The following is a 26,945-nucleotide window of genomic DNA, read 5'->3' as shown; positions in this document are numbered from 1 at the left end:
TGCCTCTGGGCTTTTATTTTATTATTTTTTTTAAGGATCTGACGCTAAGTCTCCCAGTCGCCCTTACTCGTCACCTCCCACCCCAGATTAAGTCCCGCCTACGCCTCCCTGCCTCTCGACCCATGAGAAATCAGATTTGTCCCTATCAGTTTCCCGATGTCTCCATTTTAACATGCTGGCATCACAGCTCCCTTAGGTCCACACGCTTTGGGCTCTCACAAAGCAGAAACAGTATTTAGGGGTGCAATTGTCCTAGAGAATGGTTTCTGCTTACGTGTGAAAAATGACGTAACTACGAGAGGGTTTCATTTAAGTCCGTTGGAAATCTAACTCTGGCACCAGGGCCCAGGGCGAATTCCTAAAGAAGAAACTTTTTGTGTCCTAGTCATGGAAGAACAAAAAGGACCACATGCTTCCATGAGCCTGGGGACTGGAGCGGACACGTCGGTGTTAACTGAATCCAGAGTGGTGGCCGGCACTGCGCGGGCGATCACCTCCCTCCCTGGCTCCACCCTTCACTCTCCGATTCCCCGAAGCCGGCTCGGTATGATTGCCAGGCAGAGAAAAGTCACCAAGTAGTCAGAAAACGTCTCTGTGATTCATTCACTCAAAACCCAGGATCGAGGTTTCGTAATGTTATCACAAGCATGATTTCACAGCTAATTTGACGATCAACAAACAATCACTCCCTATTCACACACACCTACACACACACACACACACACACACACACACACACACCCTCACGCATTCTCTCTCTACTAGATGAGATGGCTCATCTTTCACTCTCTTCCAGTTATTCTTCATGTAAATTTTCCCCTCTCAGTTAAGTTAAACTTATTTCGCTTCCCAAGCCACAGTCAGGGTACAAATAAAACCATGCCTTCCATGGGCAGTGCGTGTACAACTGAGACAAGTAGGTTTTCTGTATCTTCTAGGGCCTGACTTTATCCTCCTACTTAAGGAAGAGAATTTCATCAGCCCCTCAGGATCAGGCCCCAGAGGGTTTGGACCCCCATAGACCAACAGAAACAGGTACTGCTGTGGCCAGGACCCTGCGACAGTGAGATTCAAAACGTCTTTCCTTCTCATCGCCGTCACGGCTTCCTTGACTGTTGCTCTTCACACCCACACACATCGTAAGGCAGATATGGAAGAACAGTAGTTAAAGCAGGAAGGGCAAACATCCTTCGTTTCAGGGAAGTTAAGTGGCATGCCCAGGGTCACGCAGTCACTGGCAGAGTCAGCACTAGAACCCAGGTATCTCTCTCACCACCTGGGTCGATTCTCCTCCCCCTGTGCAACGCTGCCTCCTGGTAAGTGGGTTTATATGTCTGCTAAAGTCAGGACTGGTCCAGCCATGGAACCATTTCCGAAACAGAAACCACAGGCTGCCTGACTCACTGACCGACCGGGTGAAGGGAAGCTCTACGCAAACTCAGTGCCACTCACAACCCGAGCGTGTGCGCACGCGTCAGCGAGCACTGGCGGGCTGCGCACACAAGAAAGGGAGTTTTAGAGGAAAAGGTCCGATTTGCTAATGCCTTTTGGAGTTTTGCCATGAAAATAAGTAACAGACGGCGATGCTGTCCCCCTACCCCTGGGGCCGAAAAAAGACCAGTTTCTCCTCAACCCACCGAACTGGTGAGCCTACCTCTGCTCAATGTTTGGGTATAGAGAACATTAACATAATAATTCTGAAAAGCATTCGGTCAAAGCCTGAACACTTTTTTGATAAAATACATTTTATGTTAATGTCCATTTCATTTTCAAACATATGCGAATTTAGGTTTTAAGCCCCTACGTATAAAATTCCGGTTTACCTTTAAATGGAGCAAGCTAGTCAAGCTTCATCATTTCAGTTCCACAAGTCATTCTTTTGGCCTATTGTGTTAAATCAAAGGTGACCAAACCAGAGTATTATCTATAGAAGGTACAGCTTCCCAAACACCTGTGCTCAGGTACAGAGCCCATCAGAACACAGGCGAGGGAACAAAGCACGGAATATATTTGCCCCACTGGATAAAATATCAAGGTTTGTTTTAATGGGTGTCTTGGAAGGAAATTCATTTTACTTGGAATTAACCTTGAATATGTTTTTCCAAGAAAAGAAAAAACATGGGTACTAAATCACCAATGGAAATCACTATATTGTTTTACCCACTGACTTAAAACTGCAGTACACAGTTTGACCACGTGCAGCCACGCTCCTCAGAGGACCAATTAAACAGAAAATGTTGAGAGAATCGGGTTTACACCAAGCCTGGACGATACACGAGACTCCCATAAGCTCTGTGGCCTCTGCTGCTGCTGCTTTTTATTTTTAATCCAAAACTCTGACAACAAGCACGCATGTTAAAAACATTCCTACCCCAGATGCTACATTTAGTCAAGTGAAGTAAGAGAGGCATTCGGCATCCTACATTGTTAGAACCAGAGATGCAGAGCAGTCCAAGAAAATGCATGTTTTAAATCAGTCCATGTTAGCAATGCAAAGGATTCCCCTACAAGCATTTGTTGGCCAAGTGATAACAACAGTTGTTCCTGTGAGTTGTCTGAGAATTCTGATCACTGAAACTTCTCCTTTGAACCAAGTGAACCCACGATGAAAAGATTCCCACTTCCGTATCGCTTTAAAAATTCACAATTAGGTTCCTCAAAGCACTTGATTACAATTTTTCATAAATCGTACAGTGGGATCCTTTTCTTGACTTTTTTTTTTTTAAAGAATAAAAGACAGATTAAGAAAGTAAAGAAGGATTCCATCATATTCTCAAAAATTTTTTTATCCTGGTTTATTTTCCCATTAAATTTATCTATGGCTTCAAAGTTGATGTGGCACTTGGATTCTGGATGTTTTCATGATTTTAATAAGTTGCCATCTCATTATAAATAGAGAAGGTAAATGTTTCATTTCATATATGGGACGGTTTATAAACATTTTAAAGAAACCGACAACTTATGTCACCCCATTTAGATTTCCCACTATTAAGACTTTACAAGTGGCTTTGGAATTAGCATGTTTTAAAATAACTGAACATGCAAGTATGTCTACACTTAACCATGAACCAGTGGCCACAGACCTAGGTAACTCGATAATGGCAGCACACGTGAAACAAAGGCTTCTTTGCCTCTTTTACCCTCTTCATCCAAAGCTAAGTGATTATCTTTTTCTGCCCTTGTATTTGCACTTGTGCAATTTAATGACTAGATATTAAAACTCATGCTTTATAAGCAAAACCTTTCACTTACGACACTTACAAGGTACATAAAAAGTGCAGACTGCATTTCTTCTCTGCCATGCTTTTTCCCTCAGTCACGTCACCTGTGAGGACTCAAAACATATCCTTCATACATTCAGAGTTCTCTACATTCGAGTCAGCGAATGTTTAGTTCTCCAACATAAACTCAAGAGAGAACTGTCAGCCAGGAAATGGACTCTAAATTCAAAATGGCCAAGGGGACCAGACAACTCCATAGAAACCCACTGAAACGGGAGTAAGATTCAGGTCACTTCTGAGCATCGCTCATCCCAGATATTTTGTGGTCACTGAAAGGTTATTTCATCTTAATTTAGATGCTGGGAGTCAGACGTCCAGTTTCGAAGTACTAATGCAAAATGCTAACCCAGGAGCACATGACCCCACCTCGGGTACCACGGGGCTCACTCGCCTTCTCAGATGAGCGCCCTGGCAAGTTTACTGCTGACTGACCCCCATTTGGGGGTGGTCTGCTTCTGGTTCCTCCTCTTCCACGTCTGCACTGTACTCTTCCAATGCGTCGTCATCTGCATCCGGAAGCCCCAGTAACTACAGGGGAGAGAAGAGAAGCAGCTGTGAGCACCAAAAGGCCCCAGGCAGGAAGACGGCCAAAGGCGTCCGATCCAAACTGAACAGCACTGGACAGGACTTAGAGAACGGTAGCTATGGATTTCCCTCAGGAGTCAACTACCCTCACCAGTGTGTTTATACATGTATGAGAAGGAAATATCGATCCTTCAATGGATTGGTGCTCAAAGGGCTAGGTATTACTGGGGAGCTTAGAGATTCTCTACTTTTAAGTATCAAAACATGGCACCACATCCCACCCATGCACAAAAATATAATGTCCTTGCACCCACGCTCACGTATCTGGGATTTAGCGGTAGGACGATGGACAGTGCTGACTCTCCCACCGAGATGTCAAAAATCCACTCCCCGGATTTTCTCCCCTAAACACACATGCTGCTATTATTTATAACACACGTACAGAAATGTAGAAACTACTGAAATGTTCAACAAAATGGTTAAATAAATTATGGTGCATCTATAGGACGGAATCTTATTTGTCCACTTAAAACAGTATTTTTAATAATCTACTGATATAAAAATATGCTTGTAAGTGTAAAAAAGAACATGATAAAAAGTTTTCATTATGATTCAAATTTTTCTTAAAGTTTATACATAAATGCATAGAAAAACAGATTTCTGTGAAGGACATCCAAATGTTAAGGGTATTTTTTTCGACATTGTAATTATGGGTAAATGTTTTCTTTTTTATTTTTTTGTATTTTCCAAACGCTCCATAATCATCATTAGAGAAATTCACAATAAACACACAGTGCTTTTCCTAAAGCACCGACTGGTCTTTGTGGTTAGAAACTGTGCGTGCTGTTTGCTGGGTCAGATCAATGTGAACAAAAGCTCTGGTGCCGGAGGAAACCGTGACCTTGGGCGTTCCTCAGCCTTGTCTGTGATCACGGGGCATCCATCCATCTCATGGCTCCTCGATGAGATTTACAGTCTGCACGTGGCCAAAGGACTTTCTCACACAGTGGCCCCGTGGTTGATCACTTTGAGGCAACTTCACTGAATGGCCCTATGATCCAAACACTAACTGCAGTAAGACACTAAAAATAAGGTGGACTGTTCTGTTTACTTTGCATTGCCTCCCTAGGGCCCTGCCACCCCAATCCCTTTCTTCCAGTTCCCTCCCACTTGCTTACATGAGGAACGAAGAAGCAGAGTTCTGATAAAAAAAAAATGCCTTCACTTTGAAGTTCTCAAATCACAGCTCTTGTGGGTCTCGCAGAGGCCCATGAACACACCCGGGGCAAAAACGTCTGCTAGTGCTATTGGTCCTATTATGCATGTGGCCTGCCAAGGTGGACACGGCCAACTACAGACACGTGCTGTCCCCTCAGAGCTCCGAGTGAGGCAACTGTCTCAAAGGGACAATGTTGACATCTCGGCCTGCCCGAAAATTTTGTACCCATCTCGTGTGTGCTTTGAGAAGGGAGAAGCCCCTTTCTCCCACTACTATCTCCCTTCCATATCTTAGTGGATGGAATAAAAGACAGTGTTTGCCTCCAAGAGAGAGAAACGATGGTTGGTTACAATGAACACAGATGACTAATATTCCGGTGTTCAATTTTTATTTGAAAAAGCTGCCCAATGGCACAGCAAAGTGAAAGTGTCAAAAGACTGGTAATATTCAAATAACTAATAAAATATAAAGATTGTTGCCACTACCAACAACCCCAGAATCACCTAACTGCTAAAAGAAAATGTATTAATTCAAATAAATGCAACTCCTCATCGCACTAAAGGGATACTTCCTTAAAAGAGGAATAGCCAATAGGCTCCCTCTACCTTAACAAATCTGATTGGTCGTGGCTGCTCAGCACCCTGGGTTCAGAAGGATTCTGCGGCTCAGGGGGAAAGATCGTGGTCAATTAGCAATGACTGTCATGGGTAAAAAGGGTGCAGTCGAGGCACACATCTGCATATTTTCCACCCCATCCTAAAGAGACATGCTACTGATTATTCTTTTTCATAATACACTTAGTAATTCTCATGGACCCAAACCATGGGAACCTCTCAGCTTAGGGTGGCTTATAGAAGAGGTTCTAGCAAGCCAAGCATTGAACCTTTATCACCTCCTTCTCCCCGTCTCCCCTTCCTAGCTCCCCTACCCTACCTTGATGTGACTCCAACGCAAAGAGTTCTAGGTCAAGGGCATCAGCAACATGGGAGGCCCTTCCCTTTGATGGGAAATATTCAGATGCTACTTTGAGAGCTGCTCACACCCTGTCCTTATGGGAGGAAGAAAGAAGAGAAGTTTGCAATGGTTTTCTGGACCTTTAAGGCACCTCAGTGCAGCCTCTGCTGCCTCCTTGGGGCGCTGGCCTGCTCCACCTCCAGAGAAACTATGGAGAGTAAATGAGAACGTGGAAGTGGCATGGTCTGCAAACTGTAGCCTCGTGTGAATTATCTAGTTAGGTCATTTATCTTGCTTCTCATTTTAAAGCACAGCCAGTTCAGTCACCCAGTTACTGCTGCATCGGTGGACTGCCTTCATTCAGCCCTGTGGCCCCCTCTTTCTTCTGCTGGGCTCGCTTTTGGACCACTCAGTGTTCATTGGTACTGTGGGAAGTAAAAAACTCAATCCTACGAGCCTCCTCATTTGACTGTCAGGCTTACATTCAGCATTCCATTGAACCGATCAATTCTGTCCTACTTCAGATTTAATAACAACAGTTCATATTGGTTACGTTACTATCTGCTGGGCACTCTTTTAAGCAGCTTTGCATATATTAATTCCTTTGGTCCTCGTAATAACCCCATGGGGTAGGTACTATTATTATCTTTTCACAGATCAGACCTAGAGAGGCTGAGTAACTTGCCCAGAGTTAGAGGTTAAGGTCAGGGCGGGATTTGAACCCAGGCCATCGGACTGCAAACTTCATATGCCTAACCACCAGGCGACTCAAGAGATTCCCTTCTAGCTGTCAGGGCTGTTTGTAAAGCTGAAGATTTCAATGTTGCCTACCAGGTAATACATCTTTTAAAAAATTCCACATGCAATGTTAATGTCTACATTTACGAGTATGTACAATCTGAAAGCATGCAGAGAACAGAAACAGCACTAGAATTTGCCTGGGATTCCAAAGGATGCCATACAGACATGTAACGATCCAGCGTCCCTGCCCCGTCGCCATCCTTGTCTACGGCAAGGCGGCCTAAATTTAACTTCTGCGTGCAAACTTTGAACAGTCAACAAGACATATCAGAGACAGGAGTACAAACCGACCGGCGAGAACCCTGGAGTCCTTGCTTTTACTTCACCCACACATCCTCATAAGGAAAAGGAGACAGACCAAGACATCCTGTCTGGTATATTAAAATTACTGCTAATAGTTATAAGTTAATTCGTATTTCAGTGAAATTTTTTCAGTTAAAGGAAAAAAGTCTCTGTGCTCACTCTGGGCAAGAGTGATGGCATCTCAGGGTCCCGCGGTCCACCGAGCTCGCTCCGAATGACCTAGGATCATGTAAGGACGTCTGGGTTCCGCCCATCCAGATGGGATTGTGCTGGGAGGGGAGAGATGCCCACCCTTGAGGATTAAAGCTGTGCAGACTCAAGAGAGTATCGATTATCCACAGGAAAGTGGTGTAAACTTGCTAAAGCCACTTAGTTGGCATTTAGTGTCTGCTGTCTCCTAGGTGGCATGCGTTCAGCACAGTGAGTTAGATTAAGGTGTCCTTATAGAAGGGAAGAGGTGTCTGCCTTGGAGGCACAACCAACTCGGGCTTCGGTGCTTTCGGTAAATGCCCCGTAAGTTCTTTCCAGAGGATTCCTTGAAGCAGCGTCCCTCACGCTTTACTGTGCATATGATTTACCCGGGGATCAACCAAAAATGCTGATTTTGATCCAGCGGGTCTCAGGTAGGACCCGAGATTCTGCATTTCTAACAAGTTTCCAGACAATGGAGACACTGCTGGTCCCAGAACTACACCCTGAGTATTGAGACTCTAAAGCATTTGGGGAATTCGCCACTATTTATCATAATGATCCATAATGCCAGTGGTACCAAGAAACCTATGCTGGGATCCTGGTCCCTGTCTTCTTGGTACTGGGGAAAAGAGGCAGGTGGCAAGATGGCAAATGGGCAGGAGTAGAAGGTAAACTCTAACTTTTAGAGGCCACTGTACTTTCTGAAAAAAGACAAGGGTTTGAATGTTCATAATGTGAGCAAAGAATAAAAGCCATAATCAACTTAAATTGTCAACATCGATGCCCTTTATCAAAACCCACATGCACGCATAAAACCTTTTCTTATCGGACTTTCTGACCCACAAGCAGCTTCCCACAGGTGGATTCCTTCTCTTCTTCCAGACTCCAGACCAGACAAGTAGAAGCAAGAGCTGGACTCTCTCTGGGTCACAAAAGGTTTTCCTGTCCTTGGCTCTCAGCTGTCAGTGGCAAACTGACAGTATCAATCTTGCTCATGCCAGTGAGTCTGCTTCTCGAGAGGAAAAAACATGGAGTCTCGCAGCGACCCCAGGGAGGGGACCAGTGACAATCGGAGCGAAGAAACGTGGGGGACCATGAGCTCTAACTCCAGGTGGGGCCATCAAAGCAACAGCAACCGAACAGCACACAAAGTTGCCATAGCAACAGGTGCCTCGTGACCCTCATGTCCTAGTGCCAGTAAGAGGAGGGAGAGTTAGTACTCCAGGGAAATAAAGCGAAACCGTGAGAGAATCTGAAAGGGCAAACGAAGCCAGGGTTTGGGTCTGCAGCTCAGGGGAATGGTAAGCTGTCTTCTCTTCCCTCATGAACTGTGTTTGAACCAGGGGGAAGTCTGTCAGTCGTCACTAAATAAAAGCTATGGAAACATGGACGAAAACAAGGAATGGCACGATCACCATTACTTAGATCCATAGCTACTCTTTTATTATCTGGCTCGATCGTGTGATGACGAGGAACTATCAATCCAGGGCCGCTTAAACAAGAAAATTGTAGGAATCTGGTGATTTTTCGAAGCGCATTTTATCCAGGCTACTGATAGGCATCTCTGAAGCCATTATTGGTCACGCAACACAAATACACCTGTCTGCTCAGATGGCAATGACAGCCTGCTTGGTGCCGTCATTTGCATACATGTGCCATTTACATATGATGTTCCAGCAGGAAGGAAAGAAAAAAAAAAACTAGGTTCAAGCAGGAGGCCCTGGAGTGGAACAGAATGTGGTCTCACGGGGACAGAAGCCGCCCGCTGCATCCAGAGTCACGATCTGCCCATTTCCTAACAGCAGTGATGAGCCAGGAGTCGTGATGAACCACAGCAGGGTGGGTGAGCTAGGTCAGTACTTTACGTTCTGTTTGATTCTGAAGCTCCCTAAGAATCCACGAGACAGAGAAACAGGTGGGACCCCCATTTTAAAGATGGAGACACTGAGGTTGAGTGACCTGCTAGAGGCCACACAGCATGGGGGCCAGACAGAGGCCAGGGCAGAACTGAGCCACGTGCCCCCACTGGGGACATCTCTAAGGACTCTTGAGCCAAGGGGCCAAGACGAGACTTTCTGGACTTTCTTCTTGGCCAGCCCTCCTCCCCTCTGAGTATGTCTAGATCCTGCCATTTCTTCGAGCCCCACCTCCTCGTGGAGCCACTGCCCAGCACGTCGTTCCTCGGTGAGCATGCTCACATCTGATACTCCTAGCTTCTGACACACCGCACACAACATAGCGTTTCGGAAAACACAACACAGTTTCTGTTTATAAATGTTTTCTGTGAGATCACAGAAAATTTAGAGAGAAGCAAAAGAATAAATATCACCCATAGTTTCTGATTATAAATGTTTTCTGTGACATCATAGAAAATATAGAGGAAAACAGAAAAGAAGAAAATGAATGCCATCCAGAGGCTCTTTGGTCACAGGACCCTCTAGGGGGATGGGAGTGTCTATTCGCCCTCCCTGTAGCAGTGACGCGGTGAGTTCTGTGGATTAGCTACTAAATGGATGCCTATTGCTTTGCCCAAACCAATGCTGATAAACTTTCGACTACAATAGCCCAGCAATCTCTCTTCGACATCCTTTATGTTAGCCAGACGCTTCTGTTCAGCATGTGCTGAAAGCACTTTGCGAACTTTATTCTCTCCACCAAGAATCTAAGAGTCCTAGAAATGGTTTCATTAAGTCCTGCTCACTTCTCAGTGTGTGTAATGTGCTGCACTAAGTACCCAGTCATTCGATCATCACAGCAGCCCTAAAGTAACCGTTGTCATTTGTTTCCTCATTTTACAAATGAAGAAACTGAGAAACAGAGAGGTTAAGTAATTTGGCTAAGGTCACGCAGCCAGCAAGTGGCAGAGCTGGGATCTCAATCGCTGCCCACAGACCTTGGGTTCACCGCCGCAGCATCCTGATTCCCCATGACTGGGCAAAAAGACCACAGGCCACACCCTGAAGCTCACGCTCACTAAGTTCCTCTCAGGAAACAGTTCCCCAAAGGACCAGCAAAATGGAGTAAGCAGAGCAGGAATGGAAGTCCTTTGTGTGCTCTGCACAGTGGGCAGCAGTGTCTGGACCAAAACAGACGCTCGTGCTTGTGCCATGGAGTCTCTCTGGGCGTCTCTGCGGCTGTCCCTCCTACCACGAGGTCAGCCCCTTGAGGGCAAGAGCTGGGCCCTGAGTCCTGCCTCTCACTCTCCAGAGAAGTGCTCAGGAAAACAGCAGACGAGCGGCAGATGCGTTTTGTTGAAAATGTGACGAAGTAGAAAGAAAAAGGAGAAAGATGACAAAAAGCATATTTCTTTTAAAATCCAGCAACGGATTCCTTGGGCGAGAGTGGACTCTGACTGTGATGCTGAGTGTTCCAGTGGGCGACAGAGAAAGCGGGAAAAAGCTCAGCCTACAAAGTTGGTATGTCGAAGGGTACGAGGATCGCCGAGGAGGGCCAGACGACTCCAGGCCTGGCCCGTGTCTGCAGGATGCACTGGCTTCGGCAAAGTTAACTGACTCTGCTTGACTGATGCCCCAAAGGGCAGCAGAAGGCTGTCAACAGATAGGTCCTTCTGTTTCCGGAGAGACTGCACGAGGCAGGGGCTGGCCATGGGAGAAACAAGGATTCAAAGCCAAGGATAAGGCTGTTCTAAGATGGAGGAGAAAATATTCGTCCTGTGGTTTCCTTGACTGTAAACAAAAAGCAGCTGCCTGAATGGAGGGGATTGCTACAAATTTTCAGGGAAAGGACGTGCTGAAGTGTACTGGCTTGACAACCTTGTGGCACTTGGGTATGTGTGACTTCAATAAAAACTTTGAACTACAACAGCAACAAGACCCTTTCCTGTGTCTTATTTCTGAACTCAACGCTCCCTGATATAAAACATAAATGGCGGCAGAAGGAAGAAACGCACTGTTCAGTGCAGATGGGGAAGGTAAAAATGTCCCCACTGGTCTCCAGCAGCCCTTCATTCTGGCCTGTGACACTCTCTCTCATCCCACCTGGGGCGCATCCTGACAGAACCCCAAAGCCCTATGTGTACTTCACGGTCACTAATCCTGAGCAAGTGCCACTCTGAGGGGCAAAAAGGCCCCGCCAGAGGCGCCCAGCACACAAACCTTCCCCACCAGAGGGGGCGCTGGACCAGCTCGGGGCCCCCTTCCCCGGGGAGCATCATTCCTGTTCACCATGTAAGGCTCTGCTTAATGAACCCGGGAAGCCCCACGACATTAAATCGAATGTGTGTCTCCATGACACGCAGCAGCTTGAACTGAAAACATTCAACCAACCCTATTGTTTTCAGCGATGCATCTGGATTTTTAGGGACCGCATTTGTTTCCCCCACATGTACATATGGCTGCCCGGTTGCCAAAATACAGCCATTGACTTTGCAAAGAAAAAACAGCAAAATGAGTTCTGGCAGGAGCTCACCTTCTCCAGCTAAGCCAATCGTGCAGGTATTTTGCTTGCCACCAGAGGTGACATCCACACACAGAGAACCAGGTGGCAGGCAGTGAATGGATGGAACGAACCCCTGGGAGGAACTCTGCTGCAAAGTGGTATCAATTGCAAAAAGACATTTTTTTTCTGGTTAAGATGTGGGGGAATCAATAGATCTGAAAAATGTGCCTACCTGGATATCTCTACCTGGATGCCTGACAGGCGCTTCAAACGCTGACATGTCCACAACAGAGCTCCTGACGGTATCATCCCACCTTCTCCCCTGCAGCCTCCTCCATCTCCACACGTGACAACGCCACCCCCTCACGGCCCAGCCGAGGGACTCCGGACCACCCTTCGTCTTCTCTCTTTTTCCCACACACCCCTTGCGATCCGGCTGGGTCTACTTTCAAGGCATCTCCAGAATCTGACCCCTTCATTCCACCTTCACCGTGACCACTCCAGTCCTAGCCCTGTCGCTTCTCACCTGGATGACCGCGACGGCCTCCTTGCTGGTCTCCTGCTCCCACCTCCGACGCCCTCAGAGCCTATGCTCAAGGTCAGAGGGAGGCTTTCAAAACGAAAAGTCAGATCCCTCTTGCGCTCAGCCTCCTCCAGCGGCTCCCATCACACCACAGTAAAAGCCCAAGTCCTCCGGTGACCTGCGAACCCCTGAAATTCTTTAGACTCATCTCTTGCTCCGCCCTCCTGTCCCCTCCCCTCGGCCACACCAGCCCCATCTTGTTCCTTATACCCCGGTATGGCCACCCTGTGGCCTTCGTATTTGTTCTCTCTAGAAAGCTTTTCCCCCGGATCTCCTTGTGGCTCGTGCCTTACTCCAAGTTTTACTCAAACGTGACCTTCAGAGCGAAGCTTTCCCTGCTCCCCTAATCAATTATTTCAGTGCCTCTGCCACTTCCTTCTCCCTCTCCCTGACGAATTCCTCCCTCCGTGAGTTATCACGAACACATTATGTGTTGTACACAGTTATCTTGTCTCTCCTGCCACTGGAACATCAGCTCTGCGAGGTCTGAAGATTTTCATCTGTTTGATTCAAGTGCTAGGAACACAGTAGTAAGTTGTGCCAAGTGCCTACTGGATACTGAGAAAATAGATATTGAACAAATGAACGTGAAACAGACCAGTACTTTTCAGTCAAAAATCTGTTCCGAATGAGATAAACAGGTTTAAAAAAGTAAAAAAAAAAAAAGAAGAAGAAGAATTGGTTGAACGGATGGTGCAAATCAGACGGAGCGCCATACGCCAACGAAATTCCGATTCTTGTAATAGTGGATTAAATGACTGGGACCGACTCTTTCACAGAGAACTAAAAAAGCTGGGTTAAATATGAAAAATGCCTTCTTAAATATATTGAAGAATTAGAACCTAGAGAGGTAAACCTAACATAAAAAGCTGCTTTTGTCCTGAGGGTATTTGCTGACCTAGAAAAACAGCTAGAAACTTTACTGCATTCTTGGCCTACTCTAAGAGCTAGGGGGACCAGAGTCAAATCCAGGGTCTTCACAAGGAGCAGAATGGGATAGATCACCCCTACTTTTAAGCTGGAATCCCCAAAGGCCTAAACCCTTGCTCAGGTTTGTCTGTGTGCTCCCAAATTCACATGTTGAAATCCTAACCCTCGAGGTGACGGTATTGGGGGGTTGCTTTGGGAGGCCATTAGGTTACGAAGGCAGAGCCCTCAAATGGGGCTAACACCCTTACAAAACGGACCCTAGAGATATCTTTCTCTCCTTCTGCCACGTGAAGTTACAGCGAAATGATGGCTGTCTGCTTAGGAAGCAGCCCCTCGCCAGACGCCCAATCTGCCAGCACTCTGGTCTTGGACTCCCAGGCTCCAGAACTGTGAGAAATACATTTCTGTGGTTTCTAAGCCATCCAATCTGTGGCATTTTGTTTAGAAGCCTGAATGGACTAAGACAGCTCTCAGAACAAGGACGAACCGGAACACGGGGCCTACAGCCTGGCTTTTTATCATCGGCCGAGTTCCAAGAACCACAAGTCTTACATTGTTGGGAGGTGATCTCAGACCTATCGGGTACCGAAGCCCTGGCAGCAGCAAATAAAAATCCTCTCTGGGAGAAGGTACCCTCATCTTAGACCTCAATTTATTCCTATATATACATTTTCAAATATAATAACCAGCATATAGGGAGATAAACCAACACACAAAGAAACACCATGCCAAAAATGAGAACCAGTCAAAACAAGGGACAACAAAACAGACTTATAAACCTTGAAATACTGGAATATTGGATATAGTCTATTATGCAATCATGCCTACTACGTTCAGAGAAATAAAAGACAAGCTTGCACATTTCAGCAGAGAAGCCGATAACTGTTTTAAAAGATTTGCAAAAGAAATAGAAATTCTAGGTCAAATATCCTTGAACATGAAGAGTGTTTATGGTGGGCACCAAATTGAACTCGGGGGAAGTGTCATGCCATTGGTAATCTGACTTTACCTTCCAATAAAGATGTAGGGCAATAGGTAATTTTCAAAATGGGGGTGAGTACTCATTTTACATATTTTTTAGCTAAAATTCATTTTACATGTGTTTCAGCTAATATGAAGACAAACCATCAGCTCGCCACAGCCACAAACATACAGATTCCTGAATCCTAAGGGGCGGGGCAGGACGGGGCGGGGTCGAGGGGAGCAAGTTCTCTATAAGAGAGTTTAGAAAAAGAGAAAAGAACAGAACCAGTATCCAATTTCATCCTTCTCCACACCCACAGACATGGAGGTACATCCTTTATATAACCTTCTGGAAGTTTCCCAAATATAGGCCTCACTATTATAAGCAAACCTTCAGAGCACTTCCGAGCATTTTGGTTTTAAGTCTACCGGATGAGGACAGGAATACTCAGTTGTCTCATGGAGGTTTGCTTCCCACCCAATCAGAGATTCTTCACTCATGGGATGCTAGAAATAACTATCATCCTGCAACAAACAGCTGTGTCACATCCCATTTCCCCCTCCCTCCCACCCTCCGCCTCCCTCCACTTGCTCCTATCTTTAAGCCACAAAGCAGACAAGAGAAAAACAATTCGTCATCCCAGGTTTTGCCCACTTTCCCCACAATCCATGTTATTCAAAGCACAATCATGGCAGAAAACAAGGTGGCTTGAGAAGCCAAGCAGGCACCTACAGGTCTGAAAGACTTGAAGACTTTTTCCAAGACTTCCTGGAGCGTCTTCTTGCCGCAGGAAGAGATGTAATCCTGTGCTAGCTGCAAGAAAGGCAGGCAGTCCTCGCTCTCACTCCACACGTGCTATGTGCCCACGGGCAAGGGGAAAGGAGAAAACAAAGACACAGTCATTACACTCACTGTGAAATACAGAAAGCCGAACAGATTTTTTTTTTAATTACATGAATTTGAAGAAGGCCTCCATTCCAGAGTAAAATTCATAAATTCATTCTTGATTTGTTTGCATTGAAGGGGATAAGAAAATGTGTACCCTATAGAAAATCCCATGCTCTTGGTCTATAATTTCACCTGCTCGATTTGATATCAGATATGCTCATACACTATATAAAAAGGACAGCAGGGTCGACATCCCCCACCCCCCACGCAATTTCCACTGCCCCCCCTTCCAGTGCAGGCTAAGGATGGTTTTAAAACAGAAGAGAAGCCTAGAGTCTGCATGATTATTAACTTTGCCTTCAGCTATGGCTGAAGGATTAATTAAGCATAGTTTGTAACCACTAACTTGGACCGAGACCTTCTTTATCCAGATTCGCCTGTGAGCGGGGGTGATGAATGAAATGAATTCAGGAGAACACACAGAAAAGTTGTCTATAAGACAGCGAGGGAAAAAGGCTTCTGAAAGTTCACCTTCCCTCAAATGCTTTAAGAGGGCTTCGTATCTAAGCATTGCTTCACAATCTTAAGACGCACCAAGGAGACTGGCTTTAGGTTTTTATTTTTCCTTAAGTCTAGATGAGGGTTTTTTTCCCCTATATAAGGATATCCATTTTAGCACATCTTTAAAACTAGACAAGTCTTGCCATAAATGTTCGAGGATTTGGAATAAGCCCAAGAAATGGGCTTGAAAGATCTAGATGCAGAAGGGTCAGGCATTGGGCTGCCAGGATGTCGGGTACCAAAAATCGCTGTTTAGAGGGGACTAATTAATGATAGTTCAACACTGGTAAAAAAAAAAAAAAAAAGGATAGATAGAGGCACGAGAGAGAGGAAGACATCGGTAGATGAGAGTGAGAACAGAACAGGCACAAGGCAGCAGGATATAAAATTGATTTGGACAAATGGTCCATATCGAGCACAAACCTGCTCCCTCCCATTAATACAAATGATTAGGGCATCACCCCCGAAAGTTATAAGGTCATCAATTCAATAAACATTTTTCACCTTCTTCCTTCTCATTGCAGCATTTCCAAGAACCAGATCGTAGACTTAAAATACTGCTTAGATCTAAGAGAGACTAATTAGGTGCTCATGTGCCATCTTTACAGCCAATTACCTGTATTTCATAGATGCAAAGGTCCATTTCTGACACAGGCTGCTCTAATTCCAGGAGAATTCTAGAGTAGCTTCACCTTGACCTAACAAAGATAACTTCTAGATTCTCTAACTTTAGGGAATAGCTCGAACACAATTCCCTATTAATTAGAGACCCTTAAAGTTGTCGAGCCACCGAAATGCCATTTATATAACAGTATCTTACACTGTACGAAAGCAGAATAGTACAAAGTGCTTTTATGTCCAATATCGAATCTGATTCTTAATCAGGGGATTCAGCAAGAACAATAAAGACCCACTTTAATATAAGTTCTGTTCAGTACCCATTTTCATACCCAAATTTTAACAAGTTTCAGTGCTTTCAATTCTCCAAATTAAAGCAGGGGTTAACATCTACACCACACAGTAGAAAACTTTAAGCCTCTCTTCCCCAGAGTAAAAAGTATAAGTTCCTGGCACAGTGCCTGGCTGGCATGCAGTGGATGTTCAATAAATGGTGGACATAAGTACCCCCTTCTCCCTTTTGCTTCTGCAGAATAGGGGTGGTTGAAGTTGGGCTCTCCACCTGCCACATGGCTAAGGTCACACGCTGAGCAGATCAGACACCTAATGTAACTTCGCCGAGAACACTATCCAAGGCAATTTGTGTTATAGTCAATTCAGAAGGAGGTGTCTCTGAAAACCTTATATGCCTGTTTTTTGTTGTTGTTGTTTCTTTTTTAAGTGCATTTAGGCTTTAAATTACAAAGTAAGCTAAGGAAAGTGTATCACTCAAACAGTAACAGAATTGCAGAGCACTCACCACTGTGTGGTAAGCAGACAGTTTCCTTTGGCTGTTTCTAGGGCATCTCTAACCTCAAGAGGAGATTGTTCAGGCTCCAATTCTCATTACCTCACTTTTGGAGTTGTGGATTTATGAATATATTCTGGAGAAGGAAGACTCGACACCTGACAAAGGGTCTGCTGTCCATTCTGCTGTCTATGTAGCTGTCTAACTTACCCTGGATCCCCAGTTATGTTGGTTTTGTGGGTTTAAAAGAGTTTTAACAGAGTCTCTGCCCACAGGATAATGTGAGGGAGCACGGGGTTTGAAATCAGACAGACCCAAGCATTAGTTATTACATGCTAATTGTAATTCATATCCATTGTATCTCATAACAAAAGTATTCAGTTTTATTTTTTGAAACTGTTTCCTTCCAAAATTAATCAAAGCAGTCAGCAAAGATCCACAGAATACAAGACACGATGAACTAAAAAATAAGTCTGCAGTTGGGAAAATGAGGACAGAGAGAAAACAATGAAAGGAAAATAAGATAAAAACCAAGTGAGATTAGGACAAACAGTGCAAGGTAAATGGGCCTGGCCACTTGTGAGGATGGGACAGAGTTGCCTCGGCTGCTTTCCAGAGGCCTAGGCAAAGACAGAAGCGCAATCAGTGCCCGAGGCAGTGCTCGCAGATAAAACAGTCCAGCTCTTCAGAACTAGCAGGCAAGGGGCTGGGGGTGGGCTCGTTACCTCTTAGGAAAAATAGAGGGGCCCATCCCAACACCAGGGGAAGCGCAGGAAGGACATCAGGTGGGTGGGCTGATGATGCTCCTGAAGATGGAGTCTGGGGTCTGTCTAGTCTGTACAAAGACAAGTGGTGACCTAAGATCCGGAATCCTGCGCCACAGGGCATGGCCACCAGAGCTTGAACTTGGAAAATATTTTAAGCATGTGTAACCAAACACCCACTTGGGCCATGAAAAAAGCTAGAATCGGGGTCAGAGAAGCTGTGGCTTTGAACAATGTACAGTAACTTCCTGGCAAACATAAATGCAGGTACAGAATGTATTGGCTTTCCAGTACGATAATTAGAGCTCAGGCAGATGACAGATCTCGCCTGCTGTAATGGGAGAAATGCCAAGCAAGGGCTTGGCGAAGGAGAGAAAGCAGTGAGTCTGAAGCTTTAGTGTGCCACAGTCACCTGGAGGTTTATTAAAACACAGTTGCTGGGCCCTACCCAGGGCTGTCTGATGGGGGCGGGGCTTCGAGGATCCGCATTTCCAACAAGTTATCAGGTGATGCCCAGGCTGCTGGTTCTGGGTCCACACTTTGAGAACCAGAACCAGAGCAGAACTTGGACTAACTACAACTTTGGGGGTTGGGAGTGGGGATGAGCATTACATTTAAAGGTCTGAATGTCAGTACTGACTAAACTCAACTCCGAATTCAGAACTGCACGGGTAGCAGTGCGGTGGACTTGGCTGCACCTCCCCGAGCAACCTACTCGTTCCTATAACTTCCTTCCTATTAGGAGCTGAAAATTCCCGGTGAGAACTTTGATTTTAGAACAGTCCATCTGTGGCCCTTCTTTCTGTTATTAAGTTGGGCTGGAGTTTATTATCAAAACTTGTCAACAACATACCGCGTCATCTGCAAAGAGAAAAATGACCACCTTTCAGTTTTCTATAGTGTAGATTGCAATATCCAGCTTACTCTAGAATGGTATTAGGTCATTAAAGTAATTCCATCCTACAAATACCTTTTTCAGCACAGTGTTTTAGAGCACAAAGGGCCACTGCCAATGGGCCTCATGCCCACTGCGGTACTGACTTGGAGTTTTTGCCATCATCAGTTCCAGGGAGTCCATTTTGACTTGGTGTAGCTTAATCCAAACGGACTGCTGACCACAGAAGCGACAGCAGAAGGTACAAGCTACAAGCCATCTCATGACACCTAACACGGGTCTGCAGTGGGTGGGAAGAACGAAACTGGCTAGACCTACGACCTGCTCTTTCTGTCAGCCACTGATCCGTTTTACCAAAGAGGTGACTGCGGCTCAGAGAGGTTAAGCAACTTGTCTGTGGTCACACGGGGAGCAAGGTGCAAAGCCAGGACCTCAGCGGAGATGTGCACACCTTCACCTCGAGCCTCAGTTCCTTCATTTGTAAGTCATAGAAAATAATAATACTCCCAGGGTGGTTATAAAGACTGCAGGAGATAACCCGCAGACTGCCTCTCAGCAGGGCCCGAAGGGCTGACTCCTATCTGAACTCACATTAGCATGACTTTACCCTCCTAGGGATTACCACTCCATGAACAGACAAGGGCATATCTTTTCCCCTGATAAGTCTGTCTACATGAAGAATGCTTGGCCACTGTGTTAAGCTTTACAGTCTACCATCATCCCCCACTTTAATCCTCACAAGAATAATACAATAAAGATATGATTATCCCCATTTGACAGATGAGGAAACTGAGGGTGGAGTTTAAATTAGACAAGAAAGTGCTTCCTCTCCACTATACCGCCATTGAAACACAACGCAGTCTCATTTAAACAAGTTATATTTTCTTCTTTTTGTTATCTGGTCACATAGTTAAGAATAGAGACAAGTTTAGAATGAAAATGGGGAAAAAATACATGTGGGCGTGTACACACATATAAAATTAAAACACATAGTTTTTCTGGAAATAATACTATCTTTGTTTTTGCATTGAGGAGGGATTAAACGATACAAAATTTTAGATCCAAACATGTTTTGATGGTTTGGCAGAAAGGGTAGGACAATAGGGGGGCCTCCCGCGTCCAGTCATTAGCGCCCAGGCACCAGGGAGGGGCAGGGAAGGGCTCCTTGTCCAGGGCCAGGATGGGAGGAGCAATGGTGCCACCAGGTCCAGGAGTGCGTGCCACCTACACGCGTGCCCTTCTGTCTGGCTGCCAACGCCCCACTCCTCAAGCCTGACAGAGCCCTCAGGATCTTCTGAGTAGGCAGAAGAGGGGAGCGTGTCACCTGTGAGCCCACAGTCCCCTCCCAGTCACAGCTGTAGCCAGGCAGGGTTAGCCCTGTCCCTGAACTCCCAGCACAGACAAGGCACTGGCAGCTTCATTTTATCCCAGGACCTGACCTCATGGGGTGTCCGCAGAGAGAGGCCCAAATCAGGGCAGCAGTTTGGGAAGGGACAGCGTGGCCTGGATGGCCTGTGAAGCGAGAAGGGGACAGAGTGCACAACGGACCTGGGAGCTGCCAAAGCGGAAGTTAAAGCAAAGGAAGTCCTTGCTCCCAGGCCTCTGGAGCTACTGGCCTGACCCCGCCTGTGGGACATTCTGCACGGTGGAAACGACACACCCCCGGGCTCGGGCTCAAGTCCCGGTTCTGCTGCGTCTTAGCACTACACACCCGGATGAGTCCCTCAAACTCACCGCGCCTCAGTTTCCTCGCTTAGAAAATGGGGATAATAATACCTACCTCTCAGAATTTTGTGAGGCCCAATAAGAAGCTGCCCTGGAACCCATATTTTGAACTGGGTCCCCAGTTGTCACTCCTGTGATCTATATGTTCAATACAGAATATAGGGCTATGGTCTTAGTTGCTCTACCACTTCGTAGTTGGGGGAAAGTCAGTAAATCTCACTGTGCTTCAGCATCCTCGACTGTAAAATGAAGATAATTATAGAGAGTACCTTGTGATACTACTAAGATTAAAGGAGTTCACATATGCTAAGTGCTTAGAGCATTGCCTGACAGGGTAAACTGCACGTAAGTGGTAGCTGTTACTGTTCTTCAAAGCTGTCGTTGTTGAAGTGTAACACCTGTCTCCTACCCTCGACTCTCATTCATTCATTCATTATTTTATTCATTCTTACGAACACAGATTGAGCACCTATCATGTGTCCGACGCTGTTGCAAGTGCTGGGTGGAACGCAGTGATGAATGAGACAGACGATGTCACTGCTCTCATGAAGCCTACGGTCTAGTGGGGTAAGCAAAAATGAACAGGAGACTATCGAGTACTAATGAATACTGTGATAAGTGAGGTGAGAGAGTATGTGGTCAGTAGGTTTCTCCCGGGCCCGAGTGGCATAAAGGAGCCAGCCAAATAAAGGTGTGGGGGAGGAGTGACCTGGGCAGAGGGAACGGCAGGTGCGAAGTCCCTGAGCTTCACGTGTCTGAAGATCAGAGGGCCAGTGTGGCAGGAACATAGTAAGCAAGGGGGAACAACGGTCCATGAGGTCAGAAAGGTGGCGGAGACAGATCATGTGTGGGCTTGCACCCAGGGTGAGGGTTTAGGTTTTATCGTAAAAGTCTACGTCGGGTGGGGAGTGGTGGGGACAGGACCTGGATTACGTTTTAAATAGATCTGGAGACTCTGCCAGAGTCATTAACATCGTCACCCCCATATTAGGCACTGTTCTAAAACAAGCCTGCTAGGAAGGTCCTGACATTATCAGCCCCATTTTACAGATGTGGAAATCGTGTCATAGAGAGATTTAAAAACTTCTCCCAAAGCACAAAGTTAGATGTGGAGGGCTGGGGTGCAAACCCTAGTAGCCTGACCCCAGAGCCTGTGCACTTCTAACCACGAAGCACCAGCGCCTTTTAGACAGGCAGAATGGCCCCAGGAGCGTGAGGGCAGAGACCCTATTTGTATTCCAGGCAGCCCTGACCTGGTGCAAACTAAGCCCTCAATAAACATTCATTGAAAGAAAGATGTGAAAACATTACAAATGAAGAAATGCTACGTAAATAATCTTATTAAGAAATCTTTCAGAATATAGATTCCACAAACTTTAAATTTCTTCTAATGTTTAACGGATTTTCCTGGAAAAGGGCAAATAACAGAGGTAGGACATTTATTTTGTGCCTAGGTTCCTTTAACTAGAGGAAAACAGCAGCTTGACGAAACTGGCCCGGGACAGATTTGAGGCACCTTGTCCACTATGGCCTCCAGAAACTGAGAAGGCACCAGTCTACCCAAGAAATTACTTTCCCCATGGCCTTTCTTCCTTATCTAGTTCACTTAAATGTCAGTAAATGAATACTCCCCAGCATTTTATTCATACAGGTGGGAAAACATTTAAAATATAGGTGGTCTTGAAAAAGGCTTGATATACATAATGTTTCTGAATGGTCTGACATACATAATCAAGGCAAGAGAATGACCTTGCATTTTCTCCACCCACTTGAACTAATTTCTTCGGAAATGTCTCCTGCAGCCCCAGCCTGAAAGCTGAGTGGAACTCTTCCCTATAAAATCCAGATCACCATGATTCTTGCCCTTTGTCACACAATAAGGAAGGTGAAAGGCGACTGGCCCACGAAGCAAGCCTAGGACTAGAAAAGTCTTGTAATCAAACCCCAACACAGCAGTTAGTTGGACTCCGGTGCCTTTCCACTCTCTCCTTGGGGCTTTCTCACTCCTACAATGGAGTGAATTCCTTTTTAACCAACTCCCACTCCTCCCGATAATAACTTGTCCGTTACTTGTTTTTAACTACAGTGAACCCTGTTTTTACATAGATTTAGAGCTTACTTGCACTTCACAAATACCTGTGATGGAGGCTTTCTGATTCACCTCATTTTACAGGTGAGAACGCTGAGGTTCTTTAAAAAGAGACAAGCTCTAAACTCAGGGAACCCCAGATCCAACCTCTCATCCAAATTTGGGGGCCCTTGCTGTGTGTGGAGACTGTTAGGTGCTTTACCAATGCCAAGGGAACTGGCATTATACCTATTTTTTAGACTTGCTAACTGAGCTGGCATTAGACCCATTTTTTGGATGTGCAACTGACCAGAGCCACATGGTGAGAACTCACATCTGGCTGTCACCCAAGGCCATCCCTCTTCTAGAGTGTCACAGGGCTGGGGCCCAGGTGGCTTCTTCCCTTCCGGGAGGTGGGGTGGAGGTGGTGGGAGGGGCGTGCTTTATTGCTTGGACCGTCTATTCGAGATCAGGAAAGGGGATCTTGCTGTCTCTAACTCCTTCGAGAACTTCCCTTGGGTGGACAGCCGGGAGGACTTCGGCCCAGCGTTGTCGCACCCCACCTGAGGTTTCAGGGCCAGGAAGCGTCTCGGCGCTGCCCCACCTCTGTCCGCAGGGGCGGCAGCAGCGCCAATTCCAGGCTCAAGTCGGCGACCATACAGTAACCTGAGCCCACAGCCGCCTCCATCTTACATTTGGGGACCATTATTTCTTCCCCATCCTTACAAACACTTCTTGGAGCGCCATCCTCGCCCAGTCTCTGCACCTCCTACCCCAACTCCCCTGCCCTCTGCATCTCCTTCCCAAACTGCCGCGCCAAGATCCCAAGTGGGCATAGGGAGCAAAGTCAAAAATTTGGACGCGGCAGTTCCAGGTCCCGGTCCCTCCGAGCCCGGGGCAGGAACAGGGTCTGGGGTGGGGAGGAGGAATTCCCTCTCATCTGGAAAAACCAAAGGGCTTTTAGGGGGCCTCAGCCGGACAGAACCTGCTCAGCTCACGGAGGAGCAATGGAAGCACAGGGGATAGGCGAGCCCGTGCGTGCGTGTGTGTGTGTGTGTGTGTGTGTGTGTGTGTGTGTGTGTTCGCGCACGCGCGCGTGCGTTAAGATCCGGGGTGTAATTCCGCAAAGAAGGTCCAGAAGATGGGGCATCGCTACTGTGGACAGAGGCTTTGTGTCCAAAACGGCAGCGCAGGGAATAACCCAGGGGGCTGGGAGGTTCTCCAGGCGCGAACAACTCAAGGAGTTGTATCTGCGCATTGGGAGAGGGACAGTGTTCCTCACCCGGACGGGACGCCGGGGTGCAGGAAGCCCCAGACTCCGGATCCTGCGGGAGAGTCCGTGCGCCCCGGGCCGGGCTGGTGCGACGCGGGACACCCCGGAGATGCTCCAAGGCAAGCACTGGGCACCGGCCTCGGGGTCCCGTCCCTCAAACGGCCCGCCCCAGTTCGGCTCCCCGCATCCTAAAGGCATCCGTGTCGGCCGCCCCCACCCGCGACCCCACCCGGAGCGCTGACAACGCCGCGCCAGGCCCGAGGGCTTTCCCGGGGTGCGCTGGCAGCGGGGTGCGCGGCGGCGAACCGGTTACGCCCCCCACCCCCACCACCTCCAGCCCCACTGCCTCGCCAGCGTGCGGGAGCTCCGGCGCAGGGAAGCGGCCGCGAGGCCACACTCCCAAGCGCTGCAGCGGTCCCTCCCCCCAGGCACTCACAAAATTGTCCCCGCAGCCGTTGTCCGGACACAGGACGTAGAAGGAGACGCCGGGGTCGGCGTAGAAATCCATCCTGCGCTCGGTCTCCTCCGTGGCGATGAGCTCGAAGGGCGTGTGGGAGCACCATTTCTCCGCAACGTCAGCCAGCTGCTGGAAATCCATCCTGGCCCGCCGCGCCCGCCGCGCCCGCCGCCGCCTCTCGCGCCGCCCGCCTCCCGCTCCCTCCGCCTCCCGCCCGCCCTCCGCCCTCGGGCGCCCTCCTCCCGGGCGGGCAGCGCGCGGCTCCGCAGGCTCCGGGGCAGGCGGCGCGGCCGGGCAGCGCGGGCTCCCTCCGGTCCCGGGGCTCCTCCCGGCGGCCTCTGTTTACATGCTGTGTGTAACAGGGTGGGCGGTGGCCAGGGGCCGCGCAGCGCCGCGCCCGGCTCCTCCCCGGCCCGCCTCCTCGCCCGCCCTCTCTCGGGCAGCCGGCGAGCTTGGCGCCGCGGGGTCGCGCGCGGGATGCGGCGGGGCGCGGCGCAGCGCGGCGAGGAGAACCGGGCGCTTCGCTGGATCTCAGTTCCCCTGCCCGCCCTTTCTTTTTTAGAAACGAACCGGGAGCCTCCCTGGGCCCTTACGAGGCCGGGACCGCCCCGGCCCGTGACGTCATGGACCCCAAGCCAATCACCGGAGCCTCAGATCAGCGCCGTGGTCTGCGAGCCGGGTGACGTCACAGCGCGGGCCCGACCTCCTCGGCTTCCCGGGTTACAGTGAAGCGGAAAAAGCTAGTTGTCCCTGGTAGCATGTATCTGGAGTTAGAAGGCCGGAAAAGCGTTTTTTGCCCAGTACGACTTAAATGCAGGGGACGCCCACAGAATTGCAGATAATTTGTACCTTGTCTGAAGCTAGCAATGCAGGAGCTGAGAAAACCTAAGAGAAACGTTTTTCTTTTTCAGAATCAAAGCTCTGCCCTCCAAAGGATGTAATGTTTCCCCTAAATACATTTACTAGACACTGATATGAATGTCCATTTGGAAAGGAAGATGAAACTTTCCTTTTTTGGCGTTAACATAAAGCTGAGTATTTCTTAGAAATAAGCATTGTGTGACTACCTCAGATATTATTCAGCTTCACTTTATACTGCGTAGCCTAAAAGGATCAACTGCTGGTTTGGAAGAGGAGAAAGTACATTTTAAGGCAAGAGTGCATAGCCCAAAGATTGCACCTGTTGAATGCTTACAGGCTGCCAGGACTCGAAAGGCATTGCTGGATTGCAGAAAATGCCTTGGACAGAGCCCTCGCCCCCAGGAATTGAATGACTACTAGCCATGACACGTCAAATAACATTCATGCTACAAACATTCAATCAGCTTTTAACTTTCAAATCTGTCTTCTGAACCAGGCACCATGCTAGCCCTAGGAATAGAAATGTGAATAATATGTGGCTCCACCCTCAGAAAGCTGGCAGTCTAGCCAAGGGAAGCTCAGGGCACTGTGAACCCACTTGAACACACCCTTTACTCAGTATAGATGATTCTGGAAAGTTGTTCCTCTTGCATGTTTCTGGAATAGGAATTCTTTTTCTCTTGACTTATCTTAAGAAATCAAAGCTGCCTTCCTACAATGAAAGTAAAACTGCACTTAATGTTTTGGCAGAGTAAGAGATCAGGATGATGATCAGTCCACGGGTATCTTGGCCCTTGCATCTTATCTGATCTTTTTCCTGATAAGAGTTGTCCTTACCTGGAAATTAATGCTCCCATGTAACAATTCCCTGACTTCATAATTTCCTAATTCCTTTTAAACAACTCACTTTAGTGAACATTTATGAATGATCAATTGGGTATCAGACAAAGATACACAAGGCCCAGTTTTTTGCCATCAAGGAATTTACAAACTGTCAACTAGGCAGGAATCTAAGAACCCCAAGATCCCAGCACGCCTGATGTACACACACCTCCTCCCAGTTATTCAGTAAAACACTAATATAGATACTGCTTTGAGGGATTTTGCAGATGTTATTAAGGTCTCAAATTAAATGACCTTAAGATAGGGAGAGCATCCTTGGTGGGGCTGACCTAATCAGGTGAGCACTTAAAAGAAATTATGCTCTTCCTGGAAAGAGGTTCAAAGCATGAGATATATTCATCATTAGGGAGATTCTCCACTAATGGCTTTGGAGCTAGAAAGTGCCACCTGGCAAGGACCAGAGAGCAGAGTCTAGGAGCTGAGAGCAACAGTCAGCAAGGAAATGAGACTTCAGTCTTAAAACTGCAAGGAACTGAATTCTGCCAATGACCTAAATGAGCTTGGAAGTGGATTTTCCACAGAGCCTCTACACAAGAACTCAGTTGACTGATACTATGATTTCAGCCTCAGGAAACTCTGAGCAGAGAACTCAGTTAAGCCATGCCTGTGCCAGAACTTCTGACTTAAGAAGTGTGAGCTAATAAATAGTTGTCTTAAGTTGCTGTTTGTTTTAATTTGTTATGCAGCAGTAGAAAACTAGTAGACAGGACAGTGGAGGAGACAGGCACACAAATAAAAAATTCAATATGCTGTTGTAAATGTTATAAATTGTTGCTTTTTTCCCTTTTTCTTTTTTTAAATTTGGGGACCTCAAGATAGAGCAAGCTTCCTTGCAATTTTACCTGGTTCTGTCATTTAAAGCATTATATGCATTATTAGTCTGGAAGTTCCAAAAATGAAGAGATTCCTTAAATTTGAGACTGAAATACAGAAAACACATAGCTTTTTTTTTTTTTTTGGCAAAGAGGGTGTTTTAAAACTATGTCTGTTTTTAA

At 47.0% G+C, this 26,945-nt stretch overlaps 1 protein-coding gene and 1 long non-coding RNA gene across 2 annotated transcripts; one reads left to right on the top strand and one right to left on the bottom strand.

The window, feature by feature from the left end:
- Nucleotides 1-2,187: 2,187 nt before the first annotated feature.
- On the bottom strand, nt 2,188-24,388 carry MTURN (maturin, neural progenitor differentiation regulator homolog). Its single transcript, XM_039862638.1, has 3 exons — nt 24,166-24,388; nt 14,883-15,005; nt 2,188-3,809 (listed from the first exon to the last, which is right to left on the bottom strand). Exons 1-3 carry the CDS (start codon nt 24,325-24,327, stop codon nt 3,699-3,701), a joined length of 396 nt encoding a protein of 131 aa, XP_039718572.1. The 5' UTR covers nt 24,328-24,388; the 3' UTR covers nt 2,188-3,698.
- A 342-nt stretch (nt 24,389-24,730) lies between these two features.
- On the top strand, nt 24,731-26,607 carry LOC120602401 (uncharacterized). Its single transcript, XR_005652740.1, has 2 exons — nt 24,731-24,986; nt 25,098-26,607. It is a non-coding gene; the product is annotated as an uncharacterized LOC120602401 (long non-coding RNA).
- The last annotated feature ends 338 nt before the right edge of the window (nt 26,608-26,945 follow it).

The sequence above is a fragment of the Pteropus medius genome, unplaced genomic scaffold, assembly GCF_902729225.1.
Source record: "Pteropus medius unplaced genomic scaffold, Ma_sr-lr_union100, whole genome shotgun sequence".
NCBI lineage: Eukaryota > Metazoa > Chordata > Mammalia > Chiroptera > Pteropodidae > Pteropus > Pteropus medius.
The sequence above is the reverse complement of the archived record's forward strand: the minus strand, read 5'-3'. Positions and strand labels throughout refer to the sequence as shown.

Bases quoted from the DNA above. Each gene is read 5' to 3' on its own strand.
- MTURN (XM_039862638.1), bottom strand. From the start codon at position 24,327: ATGGATTTCCAGCAGCTGGCTGACGTTGCGGAGAAATGGTGCTCCCAC. The intron at 15,006-24,165 runs GTGAGTGCCTGG...GTGGGCACATAG, and splicing joins ACGGCTGCGGGGACAATTTT to CACGTGTGGAGTGAGAGCGA. The intron at 3,810-14,882 runs GTAGGTGCCTGC...TCTCCCCTGTAG, and splicing joins TCTTCAAGTCTTTCAGACCT to TTACTGGGGCTTCCGGATGC.